Source organism: Psammomys obesus, unplaced genomic scaffold (genome assembly GCF_907164565.1).
Source record: "Psammomys obesus unplaced genomic scaffold, mPsaObe1.curated_primary_1811, whole genome shotgun sequence".
Classification (NCBI taxonomy): domain Eukaryota; kingdom Metazoa; phylum Chordata; class Mammalia; order Rodentia; family Muridae; genus Psammomys; species Psammomys obesus.
This window is the reverse complement of record NW_026591936.1, coordinates 1904-13879: the sequence shown is the minus strand read 5'-3', so window position 1 is coordinate 13879 and position 11976 is coordinate 1904. Positions and strand designations below refer to the sequence as shown.

General features: G+C 47.0%; 1 protein-coding gene across 1 annotated transcript; it reads right to left on the bottom strand.

Moving 5' to 3' along the window:
• Positions 1–1027: 1027 nt before the first annotated feature.
• LOC129680738 (extracellular calcium-sensing receptor-like) lies at positions 1028–11365 on the bottom strand (the record flags this gene model as incomplete). Its single annotated transcript, XM_055612478.1, has 6 exons — positions 11181–11365; positions 9087–9393; positions 4029–4913; positions 3682–3719; positions 3124–3246; positions 1028–1067 (listed from the first exon to the last, which is right to left on the bottom strand). Coding segments are annotated over exons 1-6 (1578 nt in total), but the record flags the coding sequence as incomplete, so codon positions are not given.
• Between the last annotated feature and the right edge of the window lie 611 nt (positions 11366–11976).

The following is an 11976-nucleotide window of genomic DNA, read 5'->3' as shown; positions in this document are numbered from 1 at the left end:
TATATATATATATATATATATATATATATATATATATATATATATATGAATTGGAGGTTTAATCAGCCAAAAATAAGAGTGAAATTATGTCATTAGCTGAAAAATGGATATAAACAAAGATTATCTGATTAAGCAAAATAAGCCAGACCCAGAAAGCTAAATATCATGTGTTTCTTTGTGGTCCTAGATTTTACATAGGTATATAAATCTCATCTACAAAACAGAAGTGAGACTATCTGGGAAAGAATGGGGATCAAGAGAGGAGAGAAAGGGGAACGTATGGGAGAATGAATATGGTCAAAATACATGACACACTTGAATGAAATGTCTTTAGGAAGCTCATCACTACGTACAAGGAATACGTCAATAAAAAGCAATTAAAATAAAAGTATTTCTCCCAGAGAAAGCATTCTTCTGCTTTCAGAATGCTTAAAAAAAAAGTAAAGATAACTCCATAAAAAAAAAAAAGCAAGACTCTTCTTCAGATCATATGTCAACATAATGTGCTGCTTTTTTCTTTCTTTGTGAAGTGACGGGAAGAAAAAGGATGAGTAAGTCAGTGGAGAGAAATGAAGACATAACAGGATCATGGTACATTCACAGAAGTCTGAGAAGGATGGGTGAAGAGCAAATGCTCGCAAGTTCTGAGAATTCCACTTTTTTTTTTTTTTAATGTACCCATATTTCCATCTTGTGGTCTCTGAGGGTATTTCCACAGCAGGAGTCTAGAGATGAGATGTATGCATTGTAAGCATGAGTGGGAAGCACCTATCTGCATACATTCTTAGGGGCTGTAGACTTTAGCCAGGGACAAGAGGCCACAAAGATAGGGCTTTCCACCAACCAAAGACGCTTAGGCTTGGTGGGAAGCCAGCCAAACCAAGGGAGAAAAATGGACAGAATGGAAGCACATGGGAATCTGATGGAAAAGATTTCCAGGAAAACTGAATCTTGACAAAAGGGAAAAGTTCATGGTGGACAGTGCTTGGAAGAAAACAAAACAAAACATGGTACTCCTTGGGTTTACCTTTCGGGGCACGTAGGTCTTCCTTTCGTGGGGACGTAAACTTGAAGAGATGAAACACAAAGATGCTATGCCAACAGCGAATGAGAAAGAAGTTTGCTGCACCAAAAACTAATAAGCGATTTGAAGGGTGGTGCTGGGCAAGTGGCTTAAAAGAAAAGAGTTGAGAGGCTGCAAGCTGATCCTTGGGTTAGACTGCATATAGGTGATGGGCTTCTACCTAGGCCTGCGTGCTCATGTCATTACTGGTACATCTCCTGATAGTGAGAGACATGGCCAAGAACTTAGAGAGTCTGGGGGCTGCTGGGGTTCAGTGGAGACTGTAGTAATCACAGAAGACATGTTGGCTAGTGCCAGGCACCACGGATGCTCTGCGCTCAGTGTCCACTTCCAGTTCCCCACCTCTCCTCCTCCTTAATCTTTTTGAACTTGAAGCTACTGCAAAGGCAGTAAACAGACACACGGGGGGGGGGGGGGGAATGAGGAACAGAAAGGGAGAGATGGAATCATCTGTGGTAGGAACACACTGGGATTTGCAGCAAGAATAGCCACAAACTTTCCCCCCCCCTCTCCTACCTTGTGCAGGTCAGTTTGGTTTGGATTTTCTATCATATTACTAATAAGCTTGAATCATAGCTACAGTCCCTCCCCTGACTCAAGTTTGGCCTCAGTCATCTTACTTCCTTGCCTGGGAGATGAGTTACTGGAGAGCCAAGTTTCTCACTGGAAACTTCTTTCCCTTAAAGCCTTACCCTGCTCCTGTAGCATTTTCAAAAGCCAAGGTCTTCCTTTCACGGGCCATAGATGTGAAGAGATGAAATGCAATGATATTTACCACCCAGATAGTGTCCCTTAATTCGTCTTCCTTAAAATTCTGCCACTCAAGCCTGACTCCTGAAGTCCTTGCCGTAGCTTAACCATCTGCTTTGGTAGTGGTTCAATGTGAAGAAGGAGGTTCGGGTATCCCACAGAGATTAGAAACTTTGGTTGGCAGTGACATTTGGGTGAGATTTTTCCACTTCAGGGAGGGCTGGGAACCTGTGATCTCTGGCTCGTTTTATGATTCTAGACAACTACTCCTCAGAACTGCATGTGGATTGCTACATTAACACACACAAGTCATGTGCTCTCTGTTTCTTAGTATCTTCCCTGAAAGGTGTATGGTGGTTGGGATCTGTATGCAAGGCTGTTTTACTTATCATTCTTTGTCAACTAATTGATTATGAGTATATTACGATACCACTATGATAAGAGCTGAGGAGATGGCTCAGCCAGTAAAATGCTTGTGCGATGACCTGGGTTCTGATTTCTAGCGCATACATAAAAGGCCGGACACAATGGCACATCTCTATAGCCATAGCATGGAGGGAAGGAGGAAGAGGCAGACACAGGAATCTCACTGACCATCAATGAGCCCCAGGCTTAGGGAGAGACCTTGTCTCAAAAAATTAGGTGGAGATCTATTAAAGAAGACACCCGACTGTTGACCTCTTACCTCTGCATGCATGTGACACACGTGCCCACACCCACACATGAACACACATCACACACACACCCCACACAGACTATTACTGTGATAACCACACATTTGTTCCTAGCTTGCAAGTTTACAACTCGTTTTCGTATCTCATTTTGTTTTTAAGAGAAACTTGGGCGGACAGCGGGTTAGACACAAGGCCCATGTTACGGGGGGGGGGAGGCAGCCACTTGGAGAGTTTTGCCTTGCCTAAGTTCACAGCTTCAACGCAGCTGCTGAAACTGAACCGTCTGACTCGGGCTCAAGGGCTACCCCACTCCATTCTTATGCCGTCTCTCTGATACATTTTGGAACCGAGAAAACATACAAACAGTGTCAAACCGAGTCCAACTGAGAAAACCAGAGTTCACAGTGAAGAAATGAGCAGCTGTGTAGGATGCGACCCAGACTCGATTGTTTGCTTCAGAAGTTCATGAGAGGACAACCATTGTGATGTCACTTCTATGTGTAACTCAAAACCCCAAGACAACTAAAGGACTAACCCATGAAACCCCGGCAAGACCGTCACCTAGCTCCTAATGGTTCCGTAGTTAGGGCTACTGTTTCCCTTTGAAACACTCACCTTTTCAGGTCTGCTGTGCCTTTCCTATGTTTGTGTCCCAGGCATGTGCTCAGCTGGCCAGCTGGCCAGTCCAGCCCAGGCTGAGTGGCAAGCACGGCGTCGGAAGACAGCACCGCCTTCCGACTTGTTGGTAATACAGAACGCAATGGGCATTAGACACATGCCGGTTATTCGAAAGGAAAAGCATCTTTAACTCGGGTGTTTTTCAAACCACTCTAGGTCGGCTCCCAGACACTTGAGAACTTTCAGGAGCACTGCCTCAGGTGTTCTGGACATCTGCCTAGTGGACACCTGAGCTGTAGCTTTCCAGAGACAGTTAATTGAACACCATCAGTTTTGTAGGAGTCAGTTTCTCATATGTTTGAAAAGGTTTCATGGATCCAAGGCCCTACTTGGTGCTCGTTTTGATATTCCAATTTCTGTGGTGACTTTGACGACTCACCTTCCCTGTCTTAACTGATTTAGAATCACCTAGGAGATGGAGACATGTCCCTGAGTATGATCACAATGACCACAAATGTGCCTTCAGACAGGACTAGCTGAGGAGGAAAGGCTTACTCTGATTCTGGGACCAGCCCCCTTGCCCGAGGGCCTGGCTAGAATGGGAGGGGAAGAAGACGGTAAATTGGTTCTTGTCTCTGTTTCTTGGTTGGCCAGGAAGTGGCCAGGAAGTGAACAGCTCTTTTATGCCACATGCTATTATAACTCTGATGTCCTTCCCAAGCACATGGGACCAAATGTCCCATAGAGCGAGCCAACCCCTGGGAACCATGAGCCCAAATACATCCTCCTTTCATTTGCTCTCTCGGGTACTTCCGGTCACAGTGCCCTGAAAGCGAATAACGCCGGGTCCCCCCGATTCGGCTTTATCGCACAGAGGACTGCTAGCTAAGGGAGAGACTTACCTGCCAGGCCTCAACCTTCTTGATGTCTGCACAGGACCCGTTGGTGAAAAGCCCTCTCCCGGGTAAGCAGGTGTAAATGTCCTGCAGGGCGTGGGCGATGGAGTAGACGGCTAAGTACACGTTGTAGGAGATCCGTAGGTGTTCGTAATCCATGTAGGGGGTCTCGACACTGCTAATGTTCTCATCCCCCGTGCAGAGGGGTCGGAAGGCCGTGGAGCTGTTGCTTAGCCTGTTGCCAGCTTCCTCGTGATTCCTCACGAAGCTGTCCACAGGTAAAGGTCCTTTAGCGCCCTCCTGCAGGTGGCAATTGAACGTTTCTTCCCAAAACTCTTTGGCAAAGCCATTGTGGGCAGACTTCCTGGGATGGACCTTCTGTAGGAATTCTCGGAAGCCGGGAATCTGCCCAGCCTTCAGGCCGAACCCAATGGTGCCCCCGACCACATGGAAGTACTCCGGCATAGCAATCAGGGAGGAGCTGGCCCAGGCCTCGCTGGCCAGCCAGATGCGGCCTGTGATGTTGCGACGCACGATCTCCTTGATGAGGGGCTCTAGGTCTGGGCCGCTGGAGAACACGACAATGACCTTGACCGTGGAGTTCTGGATCACCTCCACCACCTGCTGGATCTCCTTCTCACCGGAGTACTGGGAGATGAGCTCGCTGAAGTCAATGCAGATGTCCCTCTCCTCGGCCTCCTCCCGGAACTTCTCAATGCCCGGCCGGCCGTAGTCATCATCCGCTGCAATGGTGCCCACCCAGTTCCAACGGAAGTACTCGATGATGTCAGCCATGGCAGTGGCCTGGTGCTCGTCGTTGGGGATGGTGCGGAGGAAGGATTTGAACTGGTTCTTATTGCTGAGGAGCCTGCTGGACGAGGCGTAACTCACCTGGGAAGAACCGAGAACTCGGGGTGAGCGTGAGTGACGTGCCAGCTGAGTCTCAAGCCTTAACCTCAGGTCACCTATCAAACGGGTTCCATGTGGGCCGGATGGAACGGTGGGAAAAATCAGGCAGTTCCTCCCCAGGGGGAGCCTCCAAGCACCCGTTAGTTTACTGGTGGGGGGGGACTTCCTAGTTCTTGGTACACAATTCTTTGTGATGATGCCTTCAAAACTGGCTCTAGCAGCAGACCTGACTCTTCCCTGGGGGGAACGCTCTTGCGCCGTTTCCTGTGCCCAGTTGGTTATACCAGATCCGTGTGCTCACTTGATGTGTTTTGCCTGTTGGGCCTGGGTTCTGATCTGAACATTATGGCTTCCCCCTTACTGTTATCAATGCTTTGTTCAGAACCCACCTCTGGGAGCACCAGTTTCCAATGGTTAGAAACGGTAGACTCTTTACAGGACCTCCCCACCCCCATCCGAGGAGTCCTTCCTCCTACTCTGCTCATTGTTTTCCCCATTCCCATTTCCCATTTCCCAGCAACCCCCCCCCGCTCTTTAGATAAAATTAACACCACTTACAGTAATCCCCAAGAGCTGTTTAGCTTTTCTGCTCAGTTAAGTCAGTCAAGCTCAGTGTATGAGCTCAGTGGTCCCGCCCTTCAGTAACGAACACTGTTAACTATCCTCAGAAAGACACCTTTTCTTCTCCTGGCTTCTCAGTGGTTCGGCTAGCATCCAAAGCCCCTTTCTTTCCTCAGCTGCAGGTGAGAACTAAGACTACTTGTCCAGCCTCTGACGTGAGCCTCAAAAATACAGAGGCTGAAAAAGAGGCCCGGAGAAGATGCGCTGTTGAAAGGTCCCCCACTCTGAGCTGTAGGCAGCGCTACATTTGCTCATGGGTGTCCATCAAGGAAAGGAATTCTTTGATGTTCGGAGCCCAGATAGCATTAGGCTGGACAGAGTTCTGCAACGTTTTTAAAAGTATCATGGCACAGAAGACGGGCAATGGAAGAGCTGATGAACCCTAGTGGTAATGTTCAGGCTCTCCTCTCCCCAGGCCCTACTTGATGCCTAAAAGTTGCAGAGAATCAGCACCCCTGTTTGGGCCCCAGGAGCACCCCCGGGACTCATCACAGCTCACCAGCTAGGGAGTCCCAAGTTATTAGAGCATTTCTTCTGATGAACAGAACAGCTTTCCATTTAATAGAGTCCTTCTGGGAAGTGAAGTAGCACTTAACAGTGTTGTTCACTAGTTTCTTAATGGACCCCTGAACTTTTTCAGAATGCATTCTTGAACTTCTTCAGAAAATAAGTCAAAGAAATCTACAGGAATGCTTTTCCTATAGTTCTTACTAGTGGAAACAATCAACTCTGCTTTGGCAATGTTTTAAGATAAACACTTCCAACAGGCTTTTTTCTTCTTTCATCAATTAAGAGTCTTTATACAAAAACATCAAAGATACTGGCCTATGAAAGACTCAACCATGTCTGCCAAAGGCAAGCACAACTTTTCTGACAAGCGCTTTGATCTTAGAAGCTATAATATGGGACTGACAACTTGTTTGTCGGAACAATCCCCTCCCATTCCCACAGGACGTCGTGATCTAGGTGAAGCGAGTTGTGTATGTGTTATTAATTCTCGAGAGCCTGTTTGGAGGTTCTAGTAGGGGAACATAGCTATTCACATACCCTCAACTGACTGGCCTTTCACTATTCAGGGAAGGGCCTCCTTGACCACGTGAACAGCTTCAGGTAGAATGTACGTGGAATGGTGGGAGAGGAAGGGAACACCAGCCTCACCAACCAGATCGGCTGACTCAACACTGACAAGCAATTGCTTGACACGTCACAGCCGGATCACCTTCCCATCTGTGTTATTACTTTCTGAAAGTTTTGCTTGTAGATTAAAAAAAAAACAACAAAAAAAACCCAAAAACCTGGCTTCAGTTCAGAGCCAGGAACTTACCCTAACATCTACCCATTATTGCTCATTTCCTTTGGGAAAAGCAAAACAAAACAAAACACAGACCAAAAATATTTATAAAAGGACATAAAACCCAAACTATTTCTCATGGGTATATTCTCTTAACATGTTTCATATAATATTTTGACTGTTTTCAAATGACAACCTGTAGAGTCAAGCAAATGTCACTCAGTGTCCTCCAGGAAAAAAAAAAAAGCCTTTAAAATCACATCAAACTTTTCTCGACAGAGGGGACAACTACATGGGTCATTCAGATAGCTGTTCTTCTGGCTGGTCTTTTTGTCACATCTGCACGGTGGCATGACTGACATGGTAACAGGGATGGCCGTGTGGCTTCCTAGCCCTGTAGCGCTAGGAAGGATCGAAGTTGGGCTGTATCCTAGTCTATCAACGCATGAGCTCTTCCGTGTGGGCCCAAACAGAGGGATCGTTTCATCTTCCTGAGTCATTCTAACTTGAAGCCACAACAAAGGACTCCTGCTGAAGATGAGTATGTTAGTTTGACTCATCGTCAATCATCTTCGTTTTTCAGACTGTCTCTCTGTGCGGTCAGTGTTGCTGGGGATATTTAAATCCGGCATGCTGTGCAGCGTTATTTTAAATGCACCGTGAAGGTGGTACGTTGAGACAAGAGTATCACTCAGTGGGTAGCCCTGGAACTCACCATATAGAGCAGGCTGGTCTCCCAACTCACAGAGACCCACCTGCTGGGGCTGAAGGTGTGTGTGTCAGCACACCCAGCCAGCTGCAGTCTTACCACTGACATCTCACATACTCTTGTCTTCCGTTCTAGCCCTGCAGAAGTGGCGCTCTCCCTTCGCGTTCTTTACCTGACACCATTCCCATCTTCTGCCACTCGGCCATGGCTGACAATTTACCTTCGTGCTGTACCATAATGCTGCCCTGCCTTCCAGATTTAAACACTCCCAGCACACCGACTAATGCAGACTGGGTCAGAGCATTTTGGTACAAAAAGGACAGAAGTAGGACAAGAATGCTTCCACTGTTGCAAGTCTGCAAAAGCATTAGTCTGTCAGCCAAGAAGCAGACCCCTTGTGACAGAAATGGAAGTTTATTCATATGGATTTTGAAGTATTAAATTTTAAATATTAAACACTGAAAAAAATTGAAGTCTGACCTCTTAATTTAATTTACAATTGAAAGCCATATCATAACCAAGCTGATCCTATTTTCTTATGAATGGACATTTAAGCTTCTTGTAGTTTTTCACTCTGACAAAGTGATCTGTAGTTATCGATTCAAAGACAAGTTGGCTTGATAGTCATAGTGCTAAAGGAGAAAATTAGGTTATAAAATGGCATTTGGAGTTTGTTGTTTGGCATGAGGGAAGAGGACTACAATTTTGGATCGATGCTTATAGAACATTTTGATGAATGACTGAGTATTTGAAAACCCACCTACCTGTCATCTAGGCTGAGTTCCTGCAAGGTGGAGACAGTTCGTTCACACACACTCTGTAAATATTTGTTGGGGGGAATTAGAGTATGGTCCATTTCCAAGTGTGTGAGACATTGATTTAGCTCCTGCCTTATGAGGAAACATGCTTTATTTCCCCCTGGGTGAAGGCTGACAATAGGGAAGAAGGAACTTTGAGGGAAAAGAATTAGGGGCAGATATATTTTTGATTTGAATGGTGAGACTCATCACATAGGATCTTAGTCCTTTTTTTTTTTTTTTTTTTTTTTTTGTAAAAATAGAATGCCAGTTAGTAAAGGAGTGAAATGGGAAGTAACAGTGAGAATAAAAAAAATCAAGTTGTGACATGTGAGTTATATTTAAAAGAATATTGGAAGAGCAGCGAAGGTCTCATTGACATAAAGTCCTCAGAGAGCCCAAGGGCTCCTGATACAGTGTCTTTGTGCCTACAGAAAGCCACAGAGGACATGGACAGCATGCAACTCTCCAAGCCTGCTTCTTCTACGCCCCGCCTCTTGTGCCAGCTAAGGAGGTGCCAGCTGGGCTGGAGAGATGGCTCAGAGGTCAAGCAGTTGAACTCTTTCAGAGAACCCGAGTTTCATCTCCAGGACCCTAGCTGGGTGGCTCACAACCAGTGGTAACCCTGGCTCCAGGAGATCTTTCTGACCCTCTGGTGTCTGAAGGCACCTGCGCTCGCGCACACACCTATAGTTAAGACGAATGAAAACAAGCCTCAGAGAGGAAGGTATCGGTACCTGGGGGATGTAGAAGAGTCCCAGCAGGTTGGCTACTGCCGTGGAGACCCCCGAGCCGGTTGCGCCCACTACTGCGATCGTGGAAGGGATGTGCTCCGAGCAGTTGCAGAACTCATCCAGGTTCAAAGAATCGATTTTGTTCTGGGCAACAAAACTCAAGGTGGCCTCCAAGGCCTTGGAGACCGTGTTACAGGTGTCGAATATCCTGTATCCCAGCGTCAAGTTGGGAAGAAGGGCGGGGCTGCTGTTTATCTCCTCTATGGCGAAAATCATGGCTTGTAACCACCGGAATCCACGGAAATTGTACCTGGGAGAGAGACAAGAAAGTGGCGGGAACCTGGTCAGTTGTTAGAGTAAGAGCCATCAGAGTTGGGTGTAAATGTCGGCTCCATTGACCTTCGGGTCTGTGATGTGCCCCTGAGGATCAAAGTCCTCTGTGTGAAAACAGGAACACCACTTTCCTTCTAGGCTGGCTTTAAAGGTGTCATGAGATGGCATAGCGCATCCCTTATGAATTAGGGGACAATAGTAACAAAGGGATATTATTGAATAATTTATAGCTGCCTCCTGCATAAAACTTGCAGAGGCTGCTATGAAGGCATGGCTGGGTGTGGTGTTGCACAATAGGCAGGCTGGAGCTGGAAGGTTGTGAGTTTGAGGCCAGTGCTGGGCAACATAGCAAGTCCTTGCCTAAAACAAGCAAGCAAACAAACAAACAACCCAGCGACTGGAACGGGAGCCCTCTCTGACTCTGAGGTCTGCCTTTGGATCTATTCCCCTAACGGGGCTGCCTGCCTTGTTTGGACTTAGTGTGGGAGGATGTGCCTAGTCCGGTGACTTTATGTGCCAGGGTGGGTTGGTCCCCATGGAAGGTTAGTACCCGTGGAGGACCTCCCCTTTCTCTGAATGGGGGGAATGGTGTGTGAGGGGGGCACTTGGAGGAGAGGAGGGAGGGGGCCTTTGATCAGGCTGTAAAATTAATTAATTAATTAATTAATTAATTAATTAATTAATGGAGAAAACAAAAGATTAGAATGAGGGGCCAGGCATTGTGGGACAGGCCTTTAATCTCAGCACTCATGAGGCTGTGACTTTGAAGCCAGCCTGGTCTGCATAGCAAGTCCCAGGACAGCCAGGGCTACACAGTAAGACATTATCTCAAAAAAAAAAAAAAAAAAAAAAAAAAAAAAAAAAAGGCACCAGGGGAATGTAAATAGATTAGGATATTAATACACAGAGCCTAAAAATAACCTCAAGTTTGCAGATTTGTCACAAATTTAGACTGTGACATTCCTAGAGGTTAAAGCAGAAAGTGAAATGAACCTTTTGTAGATAAACATCAGGTAATTGAAGAACCATGTATAGATGCTGGTAGTCCAATCTTAGTAGCTACCCTGCATCTTTTAACTTTAAATTCCTTTTTTAAAGACGAACAACAACAAAAACAGCCAAACAGCTGATATTCGGGGTTCAGTAGAGCATATAGGTCAAAAGAAATTTCTTACAAAAGTTTATGAGGTAAAGTGAGCTTCCATCCATCCATCCATGTTTCATTACTTAATTGATGAATGGATAGATTAATTTTGCAGGGTTGAGGATAGAACACAAGTGCAGTCTGGGAAGGGCCGCACCGCTAGGCTAAATCCCAGCCCTAGTCATTGATTTACTTTTATATTTGTCTGTGGTTTTGAGACAAGGTCCTGCTACTGGGACAGGCTCTTGGTATGTAACCTGGAACTCTCAATCCCCCTGCTTCAGTGATGGAAACGCAGGGTGTGCCGCCCCGATCAGCTCAGCTCCTTCTCAGCCTTGCGCTGGGCGACACCACGGCGGATGCTGTCCCTTCCATAACAACCATCTTCTGGCTACCGGATTACTGGCCCTTGACAGGCCTGGTGTTTTCTATTCCGTATCCTTGGTGGTGTTGTGTATTTTGGAAAAAGAATTCTTTAGGGAAAGAAGAGGAGGGGCCAACAAGCCTCAGCGTGATAACCAGGTGTTTTCAAAAAGAGAGGAAAGGTGTTTAAGGTTCCTTCCGGTCCAGTGCAGCTTTTCTCCGGAGATGGACAGAGCCTCCGTTCAGCCTTCCCTTACCTGATGCACTCCACAGACTCTGGTCTTGACTTCAGGTCTTGATCTTTGGCTGCTACTCCAAAATGGATAGGAAAGAGACCCCCCAGGATAATGTCCCCCTTCTTTTGGGCTCGCTGGTCGGGCCCATAGGCAGACGAGTGCCAGGTGAGAGCCAAAAGGGCCAAACAGCAGCTGTATGATGCCATGGCTCTGCCTTTTCCCCAGGAGGGCAGTCAAAAGTGTTAGCGGTTTGGGAGTCCAAGAACCACCCCCCCTTCCCCCTTGGTGCAGTTCACGCCTTTTTGTGGGGACACATGTTTACAGAGCGGTTAATGGCAGGATAGGAGAGAGGGCGTTTGTTTCTCCATTTTCGCCGCCTCCATTGCAGAGGTGCAGGGTGGTTGGTCCTGGAGTCCTGAGAAGCGGCATCATGTAGAGGCTGCCCGCGGATGCTTTCTAAAAGAAAAGAGACGAAGCGGAGTCAGCTAAACCTCCGTCCCGTCTTAGCACGGTCACAGGGAAAGAAGGGCTCCGGGCGGGAGGCTGAGAAGCACAGCTTAGAATCCCACGGTACTAAGCGTGAGATGCAGAAAGTTTCAGTTGTCTACGCTGCGGGGTTGTATCCAGGTCTGAGAGGCCACAGTCTAAAGAGGCCAGGGATGAGCGCCCCCGGCTCGCTCTGCAGCCGCTGACCGTAAACCGCTCATCCTTCTGCACGGATGAGGCCTGGAAATGTCCCGGAAGCAGCAGCTCCTTCAGTGAAAACACCAAGGCTGCTTCCTTCCCCATGTGTTCCTGCAGAAAACTCAGAACAGGT